This window comes from Chiloscyllium plagiosum, unplaced genomic scaffold, assembly GCF_037043375.1.
Source record: "Chiloscyllium plagiosum isolate Xiang-an unplaced genomic scaffold, Cpla_swu_hap1 HiC_scaffold_25, whole genome shotgun sequence".
NCBI lineage: Eukaryota > Metazoa > Chordata > Chondrichthyes > Orectolobiformes > Hemiscylliidae > Chiloscyllium > Chiloscyllium plagiosum.
The window spans coordinates 2,230,194-2,249,513 of record NW_028270163.1 but is presented as its reverse complement, the minus strand read 5'-3'; the positions used below and the strand labels follow the sequence as shown (position 1 = coordinate 2,249,513).

Here is a 19,320-nt window from a genome sequence, read left to right as displayed (position 1 = left end):
AATGCATGCTAATTGTCAAGTAGTGTTTGCCTGTCCAGTGTCCAACCACAGAAACATACCATAAAGGGCTTAATCTTGGCTGTGTGCTCCAACTTCCCAGGTAGGTATACAATGATCCTCCTTGAGCTGCGACCTTTCTGTCGGACAAACAGACATCATCCAAATTAAATGCGCTTTGCAGTGCTGGCAGTCAGTCAAAACTGAGGAGACTTGTTGATAATTTGCACCTGTTCAGCATTTTTCTCACATTGATGTTCAGCCTATCCATTAATTATGTAGATTAATACAACTGAGTGGTTTCCTAGGCAACTCAGGAGAGCCAACCATATTGCTGTGATTCTGGAGTCGGATTCAGACAGTCCCAGTCAGGATAGCAGATTTCCCTTCCTAAAGGAACGGGTGGGCTTTTTCCCCCGACAATCATTTAATTCCAGATTAGATTAGATTACTTACAGTGTGGAAACAGGCCCTTCAGCCCAACAAGTCCACACCGCCCCTCCGAAGCACAACCCACCCATACCCCTACATTTACCCCTTACCTAACACCAGGGGCAATTTAGCATGGCCAATTCACCTGACCTGCACATCTTTGGACTGTGGGAGGAAACCGGAGCACGGAGGAAACCCACGCAGACACAGGGAGAACGTGCAAACTCCACACAGTTAGTCGCCTGAGGCAGGAATTGAACCCGGGTCTCTGGCGCTGTGAGGCAGCAGTGCTAACCACTGTGCCACGTGCCGCCCACATATTTTATCGAAATAAAATTCCACCATCCGCCATGGGGGGATATGAACCCAGAAGATTAGCTGAATTTCTAGACTAATTATCTAATGATAATACCACTCAGCCCAACATGTTCCCACTTAACTTGATTTCAACCCATGTCCCCCCAGCATTACCCTGGGCCACATTCATCCAGAGACCTTACCACTACACCACCATCTCCCTGATGAAACTTACTATGATAGCTTCCAATTCAAGGTTGGATGGGGAGTGTTGCCGGCCCCCATATTTCAATGTGCGATACATGTTGTCCTGACAAGCCATTGCTATTGCTGGAAAAAGGAACAATGGACTGGGTTTAGTGTTTATAACTGAGCTGTGTTTATACAAACTACCTACATAAAAATTATTCTTTTACATTTTCTCTTTATCTCTGTGATACTGTGCAAGAGATTTAACAACTTATTAGTTACAATCTTCAGAAAATACTGACCAGGTTGGGGTACTTTTCTGCAGAAAAGGAAAGGATGAGGCGTAACCAAATTAAAATTGTGAAAGGATTCAATAGGATAGACATAAAGAAGTCATAAATTTTAACTGATGTGACCTGCAGGGAGCAGTTTGGTCAACCAGTGATAAGGAACCTTCAGTTTGGCACTTTTCCATGTGATAAGAAGCTTTAACTCATCAGCGTTTCACTGATGGCTCCCCAACCAGAAACAAGTCTGTTGGGAATCTGATTCTCCACCCAGACAGGAGCCCAATCAATATAGAATTCCTACAGTGTGGAAACAGGCCATTTGGCCCAACAAGTCCATACCGACCTTCTGAAGAATAACCCAGTCCCCTATCCTACCCTATTCCTTGACATTTACCCCTGACTAATGCACCTAGTCTACGCATCCCTGAACACTATGGGCAATTCAGTATGGTCATCTTACCTAACCTGTACATCTTTGGATTGAGGAGGAAACCAGAGCACCGAGGAAACCCATGCAGACACAGGGAGAATGTGGAAACTCCACACAGACAGTTACCGAAGGCTTGAATCGAACCTGGGTCCCTGGCACTGTAAGGCAGCAGTGCTAACCACTGAGCCACTGTGCCACCCCTATCCGTTATAACTTGGCAATTGAGGCAGCATGGTAGCTCACTAGTTAGCACTGCTGCCTCACAGTGCCAGGGACCTGAGTTCAATTCCAGCCTCTGGCGACTGTCTGTGTGGAGTTTGCACAATCTACCCATGTCTGTGTGGGTTTCCTCCATGTGCTCCGGTTTCCTCCTGCAGTCCAAAGATGTGCAGGTTAGATGAATTGGCCAAGCTAAATTGTCCATAGTGTTCAGGGATATGTAGGTTAGATGCATTAGTCAGGAGTAATGTAGGGTAATAGGTGTAGGGAAATGGATCTGGAGGGGATACTCTTCTGAGCATCGGTGTGGACTTGTTGGGCCAAATGGCTTGTTTTCACACTGTAGGGAATCTAATTCTAATTCCTGAGTAAAGGTCGGAGGAGGATTTGGGTCGGGGAAATGGTTTTTGGAATTTACCCCCACTCCCAATAATGAGTGAAACCTTTTTCTTTTGTTAAAATTTGGCCTGACATTTTCAGTTGAGGAGCAGACCAAAACTGGGTAAATATATAATAGGTGTGCTGAGAAAAAGGAACATGCTGAGAAAGCTTTTCATTTTATACTGACCAGGCAGATGCAAGAATGACAAATTTCAAAGGGAGTCAATTTATACTTTTTGAAAAGAAAGGTTCTAATTAATTGGTAAGCCAGCTCTGATTGGCTGAGTTTTGTTTAAGCCAAAAAATGTACAATTCTCTAACGTGTTCTTTTTGCCTGCAGACAGCAGGTCCATCAAAACATCCAGCTTCTAGCAAATGTAAATGAGCTGCATTGTAAGACTGACTAATAATCTTAATTTGGTTGTCCATGTAGTTCTTAGCACATTCCAGAGCAGACTGTACTTAAATAATTATGGAGTCACATCTAATATTAGATATTGTGTTCTCAAGTTTGTAAGCACAAGCTTGTTGAGTCTGGTCATTACTCTGCCTATTGCAGGGACAAGCTGTTTGATATGATCAACCAGTCATTGGGTTTTATGTAGACCACATCATTCATTTGTGGTCGGCAGAATGCCTTTTTGAGTAGGTAGTGGCATTCAGTTAGTGGAAATACCATTTGTATTGTTACTGAATAGTGGCAGCGTGAAATAACTTGTTAGAATATAAATCAGGCTCACTTGAAGCTCCATATATTCATATACAGGGACATGCGCACAGCAACAAAAAGGAACATGACCAGCCATTGTGCTTCCTTTTAATTACGCACATGCATGAAGGTCAGTAAGTCTGTCATGCATTCCCCATGGCAACACTTTGACCAATCAGAGCTGGCTTGTCAAACCAACAGCACCCTTTTCTCATGCTGCACAAACTGTGGCTCCCTTTGAACCTTGGTATTTTTGTGTCTATCTCAATGAGTGCAAAACAAAAAGCTTTAACAGCACTTTTTCAGCAATACTGAAGTCCTGTACTACCAAGCAATTATTTATATAGACATTTCTGATAAATCCAATTGTGAAAGTAAGAGGAACCTCCTTCCCATGGAGATTAGATTAGATTACTTACAGTGTGGAAACAGGCCCTTCGGCCCAACAAGTCCACACCGACCCGCCGAAGCGTAACCCACCCATACCCCTACATTTACCCCTTTACCTAACACTACGGGCAATTTAGCATGGCCAATTCACCTGACTTGCACATCTTTGGACTGTGGGAGGAAACCGGAGCCCCCGGAGGAAACCCACGCAGACACGGGGAGAACGTGCAAACTCCACACAGTCAGTCGCCTGAGTCGGGAATTGAACCCGGGTCTCTGGCGCTGCGAGGCAGCAGTGCTAACCACTGTGCCACCGTGCCGCCCACTAATATTGTGGCCAGATATGAAACTGGATATTGTTTTAGACAAACAGCACAGCTGCACTTAAGGGGAAGCTAGATAAGCATATGGGAGAGAAATAAATTAAAAGCAATGTTCTGATGGGGTTAGATGAATTAGTTTGAGAGGAGGCTCAGGTGGAATATAAATACAGACACCCACCAGTTTCACCAAAAGGGCTGTTGCCATGCTTTTCAAACTAAGAAATATCCACCTCACCTCCCTCTCAAAACTCTGTACCTTGAAAGTCATGATTAGAGTCAGTGCAGATCTTCTCCAGGTATCTCTGGACAAAGGGCCTGAGGTTGCTTGTGCATGGATAGTAGCCCAAGAACAGATAGAGGACACGCCAGCCTCGTGTACAGTTTTCTCTGTGCAAAAACATGAAATGTGTCAAATCTTTTATTTTTTTCCAATATTCTGTCCTGACTTCTGGAAAGCACTTACTGTTGATAGTGGTAAACCATGAAAGGCAGTGGCAGACCTTTTCATACATGTGGGTGTCACGAGCAAGGAGAGTATTTATTTTTGACCCTAACTTTGAGAGGTTAGTGGTGAGCTGACTTGTGATTTGCTGGATCTTTCCACATCACTTAAGAAACAATCACATTGATGTTGCCTCTGGTATCTTGCTCAAGTGGTACATTATTTTTATTCATGCCAAGCTTTTTTTGCCATATAAGCTATCAACCCAAAGTTTTTTAAATCATATTTTCATTCATTGTGCACAGTTGCACACAATTTACAGCATGTAAAGGCTGCATCATCTGTTTCCATTCTATAGAGTCCCTACAATGTGGAAACAGGCCATTTGGGCAACAAGTCCACACTGACCCTCTGAAGAGCATCCCATCCACAACCATTCCTCTACTCAATTACTCAACTTTTCTTCTGACTAATGCCCCTAACTGACACACCCCTAAACACTATGGGCAATTTAGAGTCATAGAGATGTACAGCACAGAAGCAGATCCTTTAGTCCAATTCGTTCATGCCGACTAGATATCTCAAACCCAATCTAGTTCCACCTGCCAGCACCCGGCCCATATCCCTCCAAACTCTTCCTATTCATACAGCCATCCAAATGCCTTTTAAATGTTGCAATGCACGAGCCTCCACACTTCCTCTGGCAGTTCATTTCATACATGTTCCACCATCTGTGTGAAAAAGGTGCTGCTTAGATCTCTTTTATAGCTTTCCCCTTTCACCGTAAACCTATGCCCTCTAGTTCTGGGCTCCCCCACCCCAGGAAAAATACTTCGTCTATTTATCCAATCCTTGCTCCTCATGATTTTATAAACCTCTATAAGGTCACCCCTCAGCCTCCGATGCTCCAGGGAAAACAGCTCCAGCCTATTCAACCTCTCCCTATAACTCAAATCCTCCAAACCTGCCAAATTCCTTGTAAATCTTTTCTGAACTCTTTCAAGTTTCACAACTTCCTTAATTATACACAATATCCCAAAAGTGGTCAAACCAATGCCCTGTTCAGCCGCAACAATACCTCCCAACTCCTGTACTCAATATTCTGACTAATAAAAGGAAATCATACCAAATGCCTTCTTCACTATTCTATCTACCTGCGAATTTACTTTCAAGGAGCTATGAACCTGCACTCCAAGGTCTATTTGTTCAGCAACACTCCCGAGAACCTTACCATTAAGTCTTGCTAAGATTTGCTTTCCCAAAATGCAACACCTCGCATTTATCTAAATTAAACTCCATCTGCCATTCACCAGCCCATGGTCCATCTGATTAAGATCCCATTGTAATCTAAAGTAACTTTCTTCACTGTCCACTACACCTCCAAGTTTGGTGTCATCTGCAAACTTATTAACTATACCTCTTATGCTCACATCCAAATCATTTATATAAATGACGAAAAAGCAGTGGACCCAGCACCAATCCTTGTGGCACTCCACTGGTCACAGGCCTCCAGTCTGAAAAACAACCCTCCACACCACCCTCTGTCTTCTACTTCTAGCCAGTTCTGTATCCAAATGGCTAGTCCTCCCTGTATTCCATGAGATCTAACCTTGCTAACCAGTCTCCCATGGGGAACCTTATCGAATGCCTTACTGAAGTCCATAAAGATCATGTCTACCGCTCTGCCCTTATCAATCCTCTTTGTTACTTCTTCAAAAATCTCAATCAAGTTTGTGAGACATGATTTCCCACGCACAAAGCCATGTTGACTATCCCTAATCAGTCCTTGCCTTTCCAAACACATCTACATCCTGTCCCTCAGGATTCCCTCCAACACCTTGCCCACCATCGACGTCAGGCTCACCGGTCTATAGTTCCCTGGCTTGTCCTTACCACCTTTCCTAAATTTAGCATGACCAATTCACCTAACCTGCATATCCTTGGACTGTGGCAGGAAACCCAGAGGAGACCCATTTAGACATGGGGAGAATGTGCAAACTCTACACATACAGTCGCCTGGGTCCCTGGTGCTGTGAGGCAGCAGTGCTAACCACTGAGCTACTCTGTTGTCCAATGCTGTGCATCTCTATGACTCTAAAGAGATGACAGGGATTTCAGCTATTAGCTGGATAGCTGGCAAGAGCCTGTGTTGTTTTTGAGTTGGGTGAAAAAATTAAGTGCCAAACAGAGACTCAATTAGGTAATAGCAGGTCTTGAATTCTTGAGTGATAAGATCATATAAAATTGCTTGACACTTACTTTATGGGATTATCTGTGATTTGCTTGATGATCTGACAGCAGATCTCATCTTTTAACATGTCCTTCTCCTTGCACAGCTATGAGAAAGCATAATGTGAATAATCTGCCTGTTAGCAAAAGGTACTGAAAATCTCAAGGAACAAACACATAAGCAACTTGGAACAACATCTGCTTGTTTTTTTATGTTGCTCCAGGAGAAAGTGAGGACTGTAGATGCTGGAGATCAGAGTTGAAAAGTCTGGTGCTGGAAAAGCACAGTAGGTCAGACAGCATCCGAGGAGCAGGAGAATCGATGTTTCAGGCATATACCCTACATCAGGAATGTCAGGGGGGGGGAAGGTGATAGGTAGATCAACTTCACTCGTTTCCAAATCTTCCCTTCTCCCACCTCATCCCAGATCGAACCCTTCAACTTGATACCACCCTCTTCACCTGTCCTATCTGTCCATCTTCCTTCCCATCTATCTGCTCCACCCTTCCCACCAACCTATCACAATCACCACCTGCATCTACTTATCGCCTTGCCAGCTACCATCCCCCCATCCTTACCCCACCTTCTTATTTAACTCTCAGCCTCCCTCTCCACAAACAGTCCTGATGAAGGGCTGGTGCCCAAAACGTCGACTCTCCTGCTGCTCAAATGTTGCCTGACCTGCTGTGCTTTTCCAGCGCCACACTTTTTGACTCCTATGATGCTTTCCCCCACCTCCTGAGAATGATGCTGTTCACAGACACTGATTTTCCTCAGGCTCAGGTGACCATTCAAGTGTGGGCTTTGAGAGAGGATTCTTAAAGCAGGGAATTTTCCCTCACCTGATTTTTGACTGACATTATTGAGCTCTAGGTAACTCTCATAACAGGAACAAATTGAGGTTCGTGAATCCAGCAATAGTTGCAAATTGAACCTACGACCTATATTTAGTGCCATACTACAGAATGCATAAACTGCATGCCATCACTGATCTGCTTTAAATATATTTGACATTATTCAAATGGTTACTAAACAAGTAACAAAAAGAGCAAAGGCAAATTATTAAAGAAAACTAACTGAGAATATAAAAATGGACAGCAAAAGGTTCTGTAAATATATGAAAGGGAAGAGAGTAGCCAAAATTAATGTTGATCCATTGGAGGATAAGACTGGGGAGATAATAGTGGCGAACATAGAAGGGGCAGAGTCACTAAATGAATATTTTGCTTCAGATTTTATGGTGGAGGACACTTGTAGCATCCCAATAGTATGAGGACATGCAGAGGTTACAGAAGGGGAGAAAGTTAGAACAATTATCATCACTAGGGAACAAGTTATTGAGCAAACTATTGGGATTGAAGACAGAGAAGTCCCCGTGGCCAGTTAGCCTATATCCTAAGGTCTTAAAGAAATGGCGGCTGAGATATTGGATCCGCTGGTTTAATTCCAAAGTTTCCTGCATGTGGGAAAGTTGCTGTGTTTGGAAAAATGTTAATTAGTGCCCTTATTCAAAAATGGAGGGAGGCAGAAAGTAGGAAACCAGACCAGTCAGTCATTGGAATCTTGTTAGAATCTATTATTGAGGAAGTAATTACAGGCCATTTGGAAAGTTAAAATGCAATCCATCAGAGTCAGCAAGGTTTTATGAAGGATAAATTGTGTTTGAATAATTTACTAGAGTTCTTTGAAGACATAACACACAAAGTGGAAAATGGGGATCCTGTGGGTGTAGCATATCTGGACTTCCAGAGGGCATTTGATAAGGTGCAACACAAAAGGTTAATACACATGGTAAGATTACATGGAAGTAGGAGTAACTTATTATCTTGGAGAGAGAATTGGCTAACCAACAGAAAGCAGAGAGTCAAGATAAATGGGTAATTTTCTGGTTGGCAAGATATTACTAGTGGGGTGACACAAGGTTCGGTCCTCAGGCTATTTATGATCTCTAATGGTGACTTAGATGAAGGGAATGAAGGCACCAAAGCTAAATTTGCAGATGACACTAAAGTGGTGGGAAAATAAGTTGCAAAAAAGAAATAAAACACTTACAAATTGATATGGATAGAGTCATAGATTAGTGAATTGGTCACTCCGCGGATTAGGTTGGTGAGGCAGAAAGGGAATGGGTGACCAAAAGGTGAAGAAGGAGCAGGAAGGCAGTGCAGGTGTCTCCTGCAGTCATCTCCCTCCAAAACAGGTATATCCTTTCGGATACTGTTGGGGGAGATTGCTCACCAGAAGAAATGCAGCAGTAACTATGTTCATAGCACCGTGGCTAGCGCTGCTGTTCAAAAGGATGGGAAAAAGAGTGGAAGGGCGATAGTCATAGGGGATTCAATTATAAGGGGAGTAGATAGGCGGTTCTGTGGTTGAAAATGAGACTCCCGAATGGTATGTTGCCTCCCAGATGCACGGCTGCAGAAAATTCACAAGGGGGAGGGTGAGGTCCTACAAGCAGAATTTAGGGAGTTCTAGGGGAGGTGGGACTATTACAAATTGGATGGTCTACACCTGGACCGGACTGGAACCAGTGTCCTTATGGGTGCTTTTGCTAATACTGTTGGTGAGGGTTTAAACTAATGTGGCAGGAGGGTGAGAACCAAATGAGGAGGTTAGTGAACAGTAAGAAGGTAGTAACTAAAGCCTGTAAGGAACTAATAATGAAGTCAGCATGGCTAAGGGAAAGAGTAAGCAGGGAGCAGAAAATGAATGCAAAGGGACTGGTTGTCTGAGTTGCATTTGTTTTAATGCAAGAAGTATAATAGTTGAAACTTTATTGCTGGAATAGCACAGCAGGTCAGGCAGCATCCAGGGAACAGGAGATTCGACGTTTCGGGCACAGGCCCTTCTTCAGGAATGAGCAGAGAGTGTTCAGCAGGAGAAGATAAAAGGTAGGGAGGAGGGGCGTTGGAAATGTGATAGGTGGAAAGAGGTCAAGGTGAGGGTGATAGGTCGGAGTAGGATGGAGGCGGAGAGGTCAAGAAGAAGACTGCAGGTCAGGAAGGCGGTGCCGGGCTGGAGGGATTCGGCTGAGACAAGGTGGGGGGAGGGGGGGATGAGGAAACTGGTGAAGTCCAAGTTCATCCCCTGTGGTTGGAGGGTTCCCAGTCGGAAGATAAGACGCTCCTCCTCCGACCGTCGGGTTGTTGTGGTTTGGCGGTGGATGAGTCCAATGACCTGCATATCCTCGGTGGAGTGGGAGGGGGAGTTGAAATGCTGTGCAGATGAACTGAGGGCTTGGATTAGTACCTGGGAGTATCATGTTATTGCTATTACTGAGACCTTGGCCTCCCAACAGTGAACGTGAGATAGAGGTACAAATATGTAAACAGATTATGGAAAGATGTTGGAGCAACAGGGCGGTGGTGATAGGAGATTCTAATTTTCCCAACATTGACTGGGATTCACTCAGTGTTAGAGGTCTGGATGGAACAGAACTTGTAAGGAGCATTCAGGAGCGTTTTCTAGAGCAGTATGTAAATAGTCCAACTCAGGAGGGGGCCATACTGGATCTGGGAAATGAGCCCTGTCAGGTGGTTAAGTTTCAATAGGGGATTACTTTGGGAATAGTGATCACAATTCCATAAGTTTTAGAATACTCATGGACAAAGATGAGTGTGGTCCTAAAGGAAGAGTGCTAAATTGGGGGAAGGCCAACTATAGCAAAATTAGGCAGGAGCTGGGGATTGCAAATTGGTAGCAGCTGTTTGAAGGTAAATCCACATTTGATATGTGGGAGGCTTTCAAAGAGATGTTGCTGAGAGTTCAGGTGAGATATGTTCCTGTGAAAATGAAGGATAGAAATGGCAAGATTAGGGAACCATGGATGATAGGTGAAATTGTGAGACTAGCTAAGGAAAAAAGATGCGTACATAAAGTCTAGGCGACTGAAGACAGACAAAGCTTTGGAAGAATATCAGGAATGTAGGGCCAATCTGAATCGAGGAATTACGAGGGCTAAAAGGGGTCATGAGGTATCGTTAGCAAACAAGGTTAAGGCAAATCCCAAAGCCTTTTATTCATATATAAGGAGCAAGTGGGTAACTAGAGAAAGGCCCACTCAAGGACAAAGGAGTAAAGTTATGCATGGAATCAGAGAAAATGGGTGAGATTCTTCACGAGTACTTTGCATCGGTATTCACCAAGGAGAGGGACATGGCAGATGTTGAGGTTAGGGATAGATCTTTGATTACACTAGGTCAAGTCGGCATAAGGAGAGAGGAAGTGCTGAGTATTCTAAAAGGCATAAAGATAGACAAGTCCCCAGGTCCTGATGAGATCTATCCTAGGTTACTGAGGGAAGCGTAAGAGGAAATAGATAACAGATATCTTTCCAGCAGCCTTGAACACAGGTGAGGTCCTGGAGGACTGGATAATTGCTAATGTTATCCCCTTCTTTAAGAAGGGTAACAGGGATAATCCAGGTAATTACAGACCTCTGAGCCTGACGTCAGTGGTAGGGAAGCTGCCGGAGTGCTTCAGTGCATAGGGATCTTGGTGTTCTCATGGATGAGTCAAGAAACTAGTATTTTGGTATGAGGCATAGGATATATTTCCATTTGGAAGAAAATGGGCTTATCAGTGATTGGCAACATGGTTTTGTACAAGGAAGGTAATGTCTTACAAAGCTAATAGAATTCTTTGAGGAGGTTACAAAATTGATGGATGAGGGAAGGGATGTAGATGTCATAAACATGGACTTTAGCAAGGCGTCTGATAAGGTTCCCATGATAGGCTGATGGAGAAGGAAAGGTTGCATGGAGTCCAGGGTGTTCTAGCTGGATGGATAGAGAACTGACTGGACAACAGGTGACAGAGAGTAGTAGTGTAAGGGAGTTTCTCAAAATGGAGACCTGTAACCAGTGGTGTTCCACAGGGATCCGTGCTGGGACCACTGTTGTTTGTGATATACATAAATGATTTGGAGGAAGGTGCAGATTGCCTGGTTAGCAAGTTTGCAGATGATACTAAGATTGGTGGAGTAGCAGATAGTGAAGGGGATTGTCAGAGAATGCAGCAGAGTATAGATAGATTGGAGAGTTGGGCAGAGAAATGACAGATGGAGTTCAATCCGGGCAAATGCGAGGTGATGCATTTTGGAAGATCCAATTCAAGAGTGAACTATACAGTAAATGGAAAAGTCCTGGGGAAAATTGATGTACAGAGAGATCTGGGTGTTCAGGTTCATTGTTCCCTGAAGGTGGCAACGTAGGTCAGTAGCATGGTCAAGGAGGCATACGGCATGCTTTCCTTCATTGGACCGGGTATTGAGTACAAGAATTGACAGGTCATGTTACAGTTGTAGAAGACTTTGGTTTGGCCACATTTGGAATACTGCGTACAGTTCTGGTCGCCACATTATCAAAAGGATATGGATGCTTTGGAGAGAGTGCAGAGGAGGTTCACTAGGATATTACCTGGTATGGAGGGCGCTAACTATGAAGAAAGGCTGACTAGATTAGGATTATTTTCACGTTAGACGGAGGTTGAGGAGGGACCTGATTGAGGTCTACAAAACCATGAGAGGTATGGACAGGGTGGATAGCAAGAAGCTTTTTCCTGACCAGGGGACTCAATTACTCAGGGTCATGAGTTCAAAGTGAGAGGGGAAAAGTTTAAGGGAGATATGCATACAATGTTCTTTACTCAGAGGGTGGTGGGTACCTGGAACGCATTGCCATTGGAGGTGTAGAGGCGGGCACGATAGCATCATTATTAGATTTTAGATTTAGATTACTTTACAGTGTGGAAACAGGCCCTTCGGCCCAACAAGTCCACACCGACCCGCCGAAGCGTAACCCACCCATACCCCTACATTTACCCCTTACCTAACACTACGGGCAATTTAGCATGGCCAATTCACCTGACCTGCACATCTTTGGACTGTGGGAGGAAACCGGAGCACCCGGAGGAAACCCACGCAGACACGGGGAGAACGTGCAAACTCCACACAGTCAGTCGCCTGAGGCGGGATACGTGAATAGGCAGGGAGCAAAGGGATACAAACCTTTAGAAAACAGGCGACAGGTTTAGATAGAGGATCTGGATCAGCGCAGGCTTGGAAGGCCGAAGGGCCTGTTCCTGTGCTATAATTTTCTTTGTTCTTTGTTCTTATACAGCACGGAAATAGACCCTTCAATCCAATTTGGTTAGATAGATGGGCCAAAATTTAGCAGATGGAGTGTAACATGGATAATTGTGAGGTTATCCAGTTTGGTTAGGAGAATAGAAAGGCAACTTATTATCTAAGTGAGAAAAACATCGGAGTGCTTCAGTGCAGAGTGATCTTGGTGTTCTCATGGATGAGTCAAGAAACAAGTATGTTGGTATATCAGGTAATAAGACAGACATATCTAATAAGGCAAATGGAATTTTAGCATTTATTGATAAAGAATTCGAGTACAAAAGTAACGAAGTATTGCTGCAACTATAAAAGGCTACATGAGACTGCAACCTGAGTACTGTTTACAATTTTGGTCCCTTTGTTTGAGGAGAAATATAGTTAGATTGGAAGTAGTTCAGAGGACAGTCATTGGATTGTCTTATGAAGAGAGGTTGAGCAGTCTGGGCGCATACTCTCTGCTGCCTCACAGCACCAGAGACCTGGGTTCATTTCCCGCCTCAAGCAACTGTCTGTGTGGAGTTTGCACATTCTCTCCGTGTCTCCGTTTCCTCCGGGTGCACCGGTTTCCTCCCACAGTCCAAAGATGTGCAGGTTAGGTGAATTGGCCATGATAAATTGCCCGTAGTGTCAGGTGAAGGGGTAAATATAGGGGAATGGGTCTGGGTGGATTGCTCTTCGGAGGGTCGGTGTGAACTTGTTGGGCCGAAGGGCCTGTTTCCACACTGTAAGTAATCTAATTTAACCTTGTCAAAAACATTTAGAAGAATGATAGGTTATCTAATTGAGGTTTATAAGATACTAAAGGGGATTGGCAAAGCCAACATAGAGAGGATGTTTCCTCATGTAGGGGTAATCTAGAATGATAGCTCATTACTTTAGGAAAAGAGGTGGCAGATTTAAAACAAGAGATCAGGAGAAAGTACTTATCTTAAAGGGTCATGAATCTGTGGAATGCATTAACCCAGAATGTGCTGGGACATTGAGTACATTTAAGGAGCAGATAGATCACTTTTAATTAGTAATGGGTTGAAGTAATGGGTTGACATTTGGCAGGAAAGTGGAGTTGAAGTCAAAATGAGATCAGCCACGATTGTATTGAATAGCTGAACAGGGTCAAGGGACTGAATTGCTTACTTCTGTTCTGAGTCCTTATGTTCTCAATACTCTCCCTAAACAGAAGTGCTGCTGGCTGTAACCTAACTGAGACAAAGCTCCATTCACCAATCATCTCTGTGTCGCTAACCTTATGTAGTACTAAAGCAACCAGAAGTTACCAAGTTGTGACACACCTCTGGGCAGGTAAGACGTGAACCCAGACTTCAGGCCCAATAATTGCTTCACCACAAGAACCCTTTATTTTGTGAGCCCTCACTCAAATCTTGTACTTGAAGATCAGTCATTTGACCTCAATTTTAAAACTTCCATTCTTGTTTAAAAAACTGTCATAGCTTACAGCTACCTAGCTCCTCCTGCTGCTGCAATTCTGGCCACTCAAACATTCCCAAATTGGAAATTTCTTAAAAAGGTAATGTTGTGAAAAACTTTTACCTTCAGGATGCTCTGTAAAAGATCTCTGTCAGACTGATGCTTCTGAGGCGGCTGGTCTCCCATGAACCTCAATAGAGCTGCAGAAAAATAGGAATTAAAGAGAGAAAATGCCACTTGGTGTGTAAAGTTTGGAGACCTCTCAAAGCTTTTATACAATGACGTTCTCCAAAGAATTACTCTTCGTATTTTGCTTACATTGTGAAAGAGAAACTCATGTCTGCTTTGTAAAAGCAGCAATAAAATGAAGTTAATTATTTGACAATTCGGACATCATTAACACTCAGACTGTCATTATTTCTAAACCTGATTGCTATTATCCTCAAAATAATTTCTCTCTCTCCACAGATTCTGCCAGACCTGCTGAGTTTCTCCAGCACATTTTTTTCCTCTCAATCCTTATTGTGATGAATTCTCAACCAGTCTACTGCAATCCTAAACACTAGTTTTTATTAATGCCAAACTTTTATCATGAACTGCAAATTCCCTTATTAATCCCTAAACTTGTTGTTAATACCAAACTATACCAATAATAATGCAAATACAGATATCACTAAATCCCTAGAAGTGGTACAAAACAGATAGAACAATGCCACAGTTGTCTGTAAAACTCACCCATGAAATTCTTTGCAGCAAGCTTACTTAGGTTTTTCTCAGGTATGTTAATAAGTGACTCCTGAATGGGAATCTGCAATAGGAATTGTATTTTGAATGATTCACAAAGCTCTCAAACCATTTCCAGTTCCTTGTATTAATTCAGTTCATTTACTGCATTCTTATAATGCACATTTCACCAATGTGGAATGTTTTATTTAATTATCATTTTTTTGTCTCAATGCGTAACTAATCTAAGTCTTTCTTTCGAAATCTTTCGCTATTTCGTATTTTTCAACTAATCCATTTCAAAGATGTATACTGGATTCCTACAAGTTTGGATAAAATGTTTTCTCCTGTTTTAATGCAGTGATAAATGTATTTTTAACATTTCCACTAATGATTTAAGTAATGCTACAAATCTTCTCAGTTTAATTTAAAAATCTGTCATTTTAACTTTGGCAAAAACTTTCTGAAAGTCCAGATACACTAGATCATGGGCAGCGCCATGACCCAATGTATTGGTAACATTCTCAAAAGAAAGCAAGGACATAAGTTAGGCAGGATATCCATTGTGTCTTTGGTGCTGTTTCTTAAATTTTTGCTGTTCAGATACCTTTAACAATTTCCCCTTTGAAGAGTTACTTTATTTTTTAAAACATATCATCTTTAAGCTCGCACACCATTAGTTGCCTGTGTTAGATTTTTGTCTTTTGTAAAACATAAATATCAAGCTATGAATGGCACAGTGGCTCAGTGGTTAGCACTGCTACTTCATAGCACCAGGGTCCAATCCAGCTTTGGACAATCACCTGTGTGGAGTTTGCACATTCTTCCAAAGATAACCCCTCTAGCTACTCTAGTTTCCTTCCATGGTTCAAAAATGTGCAGCTGATTTGTCCATACTAAATTGCCCATAGTATCCAGGGATATGCAGGATCCCTGGATCCTAGATGGATTAGCCATCGGAAATGCAGAGTCATAGGAACAGGGTAGGATGCTCTTTGGAAGGTTGGTGTGAACTTGATGGATAAAATGGTTTGTTTCTGCATTGTAGGGATTCTAAGTTGGTTGCTCAATTTAATGTTTTTCATGCCTTTAGCCACTACTCTGTAAATCTTTTCCCTGGTTTCTCTCAGAACTCTGGGATTGGTCCAGGGCTCTTGTCTCTGAATAAATTTCTCTCTTTGAATTCATTTTCATGGCTATACATTCATACGTTTACTGAAGTTAATTATTGCTTTCCAATTACTGTGCAGGCATTTCACATTTCTCACCTCCTAACTGTTATCTTCTCTTACCTTGGTGTGCTGAATCAGGTAATTAGGATTTTTTTCTTCTGCATTCACGCCCTTCCAGCCAAGCCTAGAATTGAAGCAAATCACAGCATTCTCACTGACTCGCACACAGCACTGTTCATCGTTAAACAGCCAACCTGACATCTGCATTAACAGATCGAAACTCTGATTTTGACCTTAGCTATCTGAGATGCCAATGTTTATTTCATTGTACATGGTGGGAATGTAGAACAGCATGGAGTTCAGAAGAGGCAATTTTGGTAGATAGTGCTAAGCTGAAGACCAGGGAATGGTCCTGTATGTGGCATGAGATTTGGACCTCAAGCAGTAATCTTTCATGGTACTCATGTCATAGTATACATCAGATATTGATTACCTTGCAACACATGTTGGATAGTGGAGTATTATGGTAGGACAGAGATAAAAGAGTTGGGAAGTTGGTGGGCAGGGGTGTAGAGGTTTTGGAGGGGTAGTGGAGTCCATCATATTGTTCAATCATATGCTCCCTATGCTGTGGCAGAGCAATTTTCTGCACACTTGTGAATACTTACTGATGAGGTCTGCTGAAATCCCACAACAAGCACACTTCTACTGCTGCTAATGAATTTGTACAAGGTTAGGCTACGGAAAGAGCTAAAGCAGGAGAGATGCCCACTTCAACAAACTGGAGAACAGAAACCATTTTCAGAGACCTTATCTAATAACTATCCATAAAGATTAATTAATGAAGTTTTGACAGTGGCATGGATTTGATAACAGAGGAAGAAAAGGCTGTTACTTATGTTGGTGTTGATGCATATCTGAAGCAATGTCAGAAAATGCCCCAAGACAATATGAAGCCTCTATAGCCAGTTCACAGCCAGCTAGCAAATGCTAACATTAGAGGTATTCCTTCTGAGTGCCTGGAAAGATCCTTTAGTGCTGATCGAGAGAACCAGGGTGATTTTCCCTGCCACTGTTCATATTTCACAATGGTCAACTGTGGATTAGATCAGAACAGATTGCGTTGACCAATGATAGCTTCTTTACTGAGCTGGAGTCTCCTCATGCATTCATACTCTGTGATATGCAGGTGATTATGACCAGGACACATTTTTTGTCTATCTATATAAAGAACACTTACTTGCCATGGAGAGAGTGCAATGGCAGTTCACTGGACTGATCCCTCGGATGGCAGGATTGTCTAAGGAAAAAGTTAAAATTCACACAACACCAGGTTATAGTCCAACAGGTTTACTTGAAAGTACAAGTTTTCGGAGTGCTGCTCCTTTGTCAGGTAGCTAGTGGGGCAGGATCATAGGACAGAAAATTTATAGTAAAAGGTTGAAGTGTCATACAACTGATGCAAAGTATTGAGCAAACCTAGATTGCTGTTAAGTCTTCAATCACTTAGAATAGAGATGCAGGTTTCAATTGATTAATATGTAAATCCCAGAATTTCTTTCAAGTCACAGTCCCAAAATAACTTAAGGTTTATAAAAAATAAGTTGACATGTCAGCTCAGAAAATGCATTAAAGATGTTGGAATCTGTCTGTATCCCAACCTTGAGTTGACTGGTCCTATTTCCAAAATAGGACAGATTGTGTACTTTCTGAATGAAATAGAATGCATCTGCAAATACAAATCTCTAAATGCAAAAAGGGTTAGCACTGTGGCTCAGTGGTTAGCACTGCTGCCTCACAGCGCTAGGGACCCGGGTTCGATTCCAGCCTTGGGTGACTGTCTGTGTGGAGTTTGAACATTCTCCTTGTGTTTGCATGGGTTTCCTCTGGTTGTTCCAGTTTCCTCCCACAATCCAAAGATGTGCTGGTTGGGTAAATTGGCCACACTAAATTGCCTATAGTGTTCAGGGATGTGTGGCTTAGGTGTATTAGTCAGGGATAAATGTAGAGTACTAGGTTGAGGGAGTGGGTCTGGATGGGTTGCTCTTCAGAGGATTGGTGTGGACTTGTTGGGCCCAATTACCTGTTTCCACACTGTAGGAATTCTATACAGTCATAGAGTCTATAATTCATTCCACAGACTTATATGAGTGTATGTGTGTGACAGAGAGAGAGAAAGTGTGAGTGCGTGTGTGAGTATGCATGCTTGATAGAATGTGTGTGCGAGTGTGACAGAGTATATGCCTGTGAGAGGGTGTGTGCATGAGAGTTCGTATGTGCATTTCAGACAGAGCATGTGTATGAGAGAGGGTCTGTGTGAGTGTGATTGTGTGTACAAGTGTTTATATATGTGTGCTTGTGTGTTGAGAGAGTGTACAGTGTACTGGGGTGACCTGTAGTGTGACATGAACCGAAGATCCGGTCAATCAAACGAAACCTGCATCCGTATTCCAAGTATTAAAGACTTAACAGCAGTCTAGGTTTGTTCAATACTTCGCATCAGTTGCATGATACTTTGATCTTGTGTGTCCTATGACCCTGCCCCACTAGCTACCTGACAAAGGAGCAGCGCTCCAAAAGCTTATACTTCCAAATAAACCTGTTGAACTATAGCCTGATGATGTGTGATTTTTAACTTTGTCCACTCCAGTCCAACACCAGCACCTCCACATCATGTTGAAGGAAAGATTGAGGAAACTGGACCTGCATTCTCTAGAGCACTGAAGAATAAGATGTGATCTAATTGAGAAGTACTAAACATCGGGAGAGTTTAAACTAGTTTGGCTAGGGGATGGGAACAGGAGCTAGGGATCAGAGGATGGAGTAGCTGGTGACCAGGCAGATACAGTATGCAGAGAGTCTGTGAGGAAGGATAGACAGTTGATGGGGCAAAATTGAAGTCAGTGTGATGGGTTGAAATGTGTCTATTTTAACACAAGAAGTGGTCAGGAATAAGGGTATGAACTTAGAGCATGGATCAGTACTTGGAACTATGATGTTGTGGCCATTACAGAAACTTGGATATCAGGGGCAGAAATGATTGTCACATGTTTGGATGTTTCAGAGGAATAGGGAGAGAGGTAAAAGAGGTGGGGGAATGGCATTGCTAATCAGGGACAGTATAACAGGTGCGAAAAGGGAGTATTGTCGAGGAGGGGTGGTCTACTCAGTCATTATGGGTGGAAGTCAGAAATAGGGAAGGAGCAGTCACTTTATTGGGAGTTTTCTATAGACACCCCAATAGCAACAGAGACATGGAGGAGCAGATTGGAAGGCAGATTTTGGAAAGGTGCAGAAGTAACAGGGTTGTTGTCATGGCTGATTTCAACTTCGCTAATATTGATTGGAACCTCCTCAGTGCAAATAGTTTAGATGGAGCGAATTTTGTTTGGTGGGTCCAGGAATGATTCCTGACTCAATATGTATATATGCCAATTAGAGGGGAAGCCATATTGGATTTGGTGCTTTGCAATTAACCAGGTCAGGTGTCAGATCTCACAGCTGGAAAGCATTTCGGTGATAATGATCACAACTCCCTGACCTT

The 19,320-nt window shown here is 42.8% G+C and overlaps 1 protein-coding gene across 1 annotated transcript in view; it reads right to left on the bottom strand.

The window, feature by feature from the left end:
* myo15b (myosin XVB) overlaps positions 1-19,320 on the bottom strand; it is a 267,080-nt gene that overhangs the window by 51,086 nt on the left and 196,674 nt on the right. The window contains exons 31-37 of the mRNA XM_088000375.1: positions 15,897-15,960; positions 14,617-14,689; positions 14,005-14,081; positions 6,359-6,435; positions 3,914-4,044; positions 962-1,056; positions 60-137 (exon numbers count right to left, since the gene is read on the bottom strand). Coding sequence (XP_087856501.1) covers positions 60-137; positions 962-1,056; positions 3,914-4,044; positions 6,359-6,435; positions 14,005-14,081; positions 14,617-14,689; positions 15,897-15,960 — 595 coding nt within the window. The remainder of the gene's footprint in view (positions 1-59; positions 138-961; positions 1,057-3,913; positions 4,045-6,358; positions 6,436-14,004; positions 14,082-14,616; positions 14,690-15,896; positions 15,961-19,320) is intronic.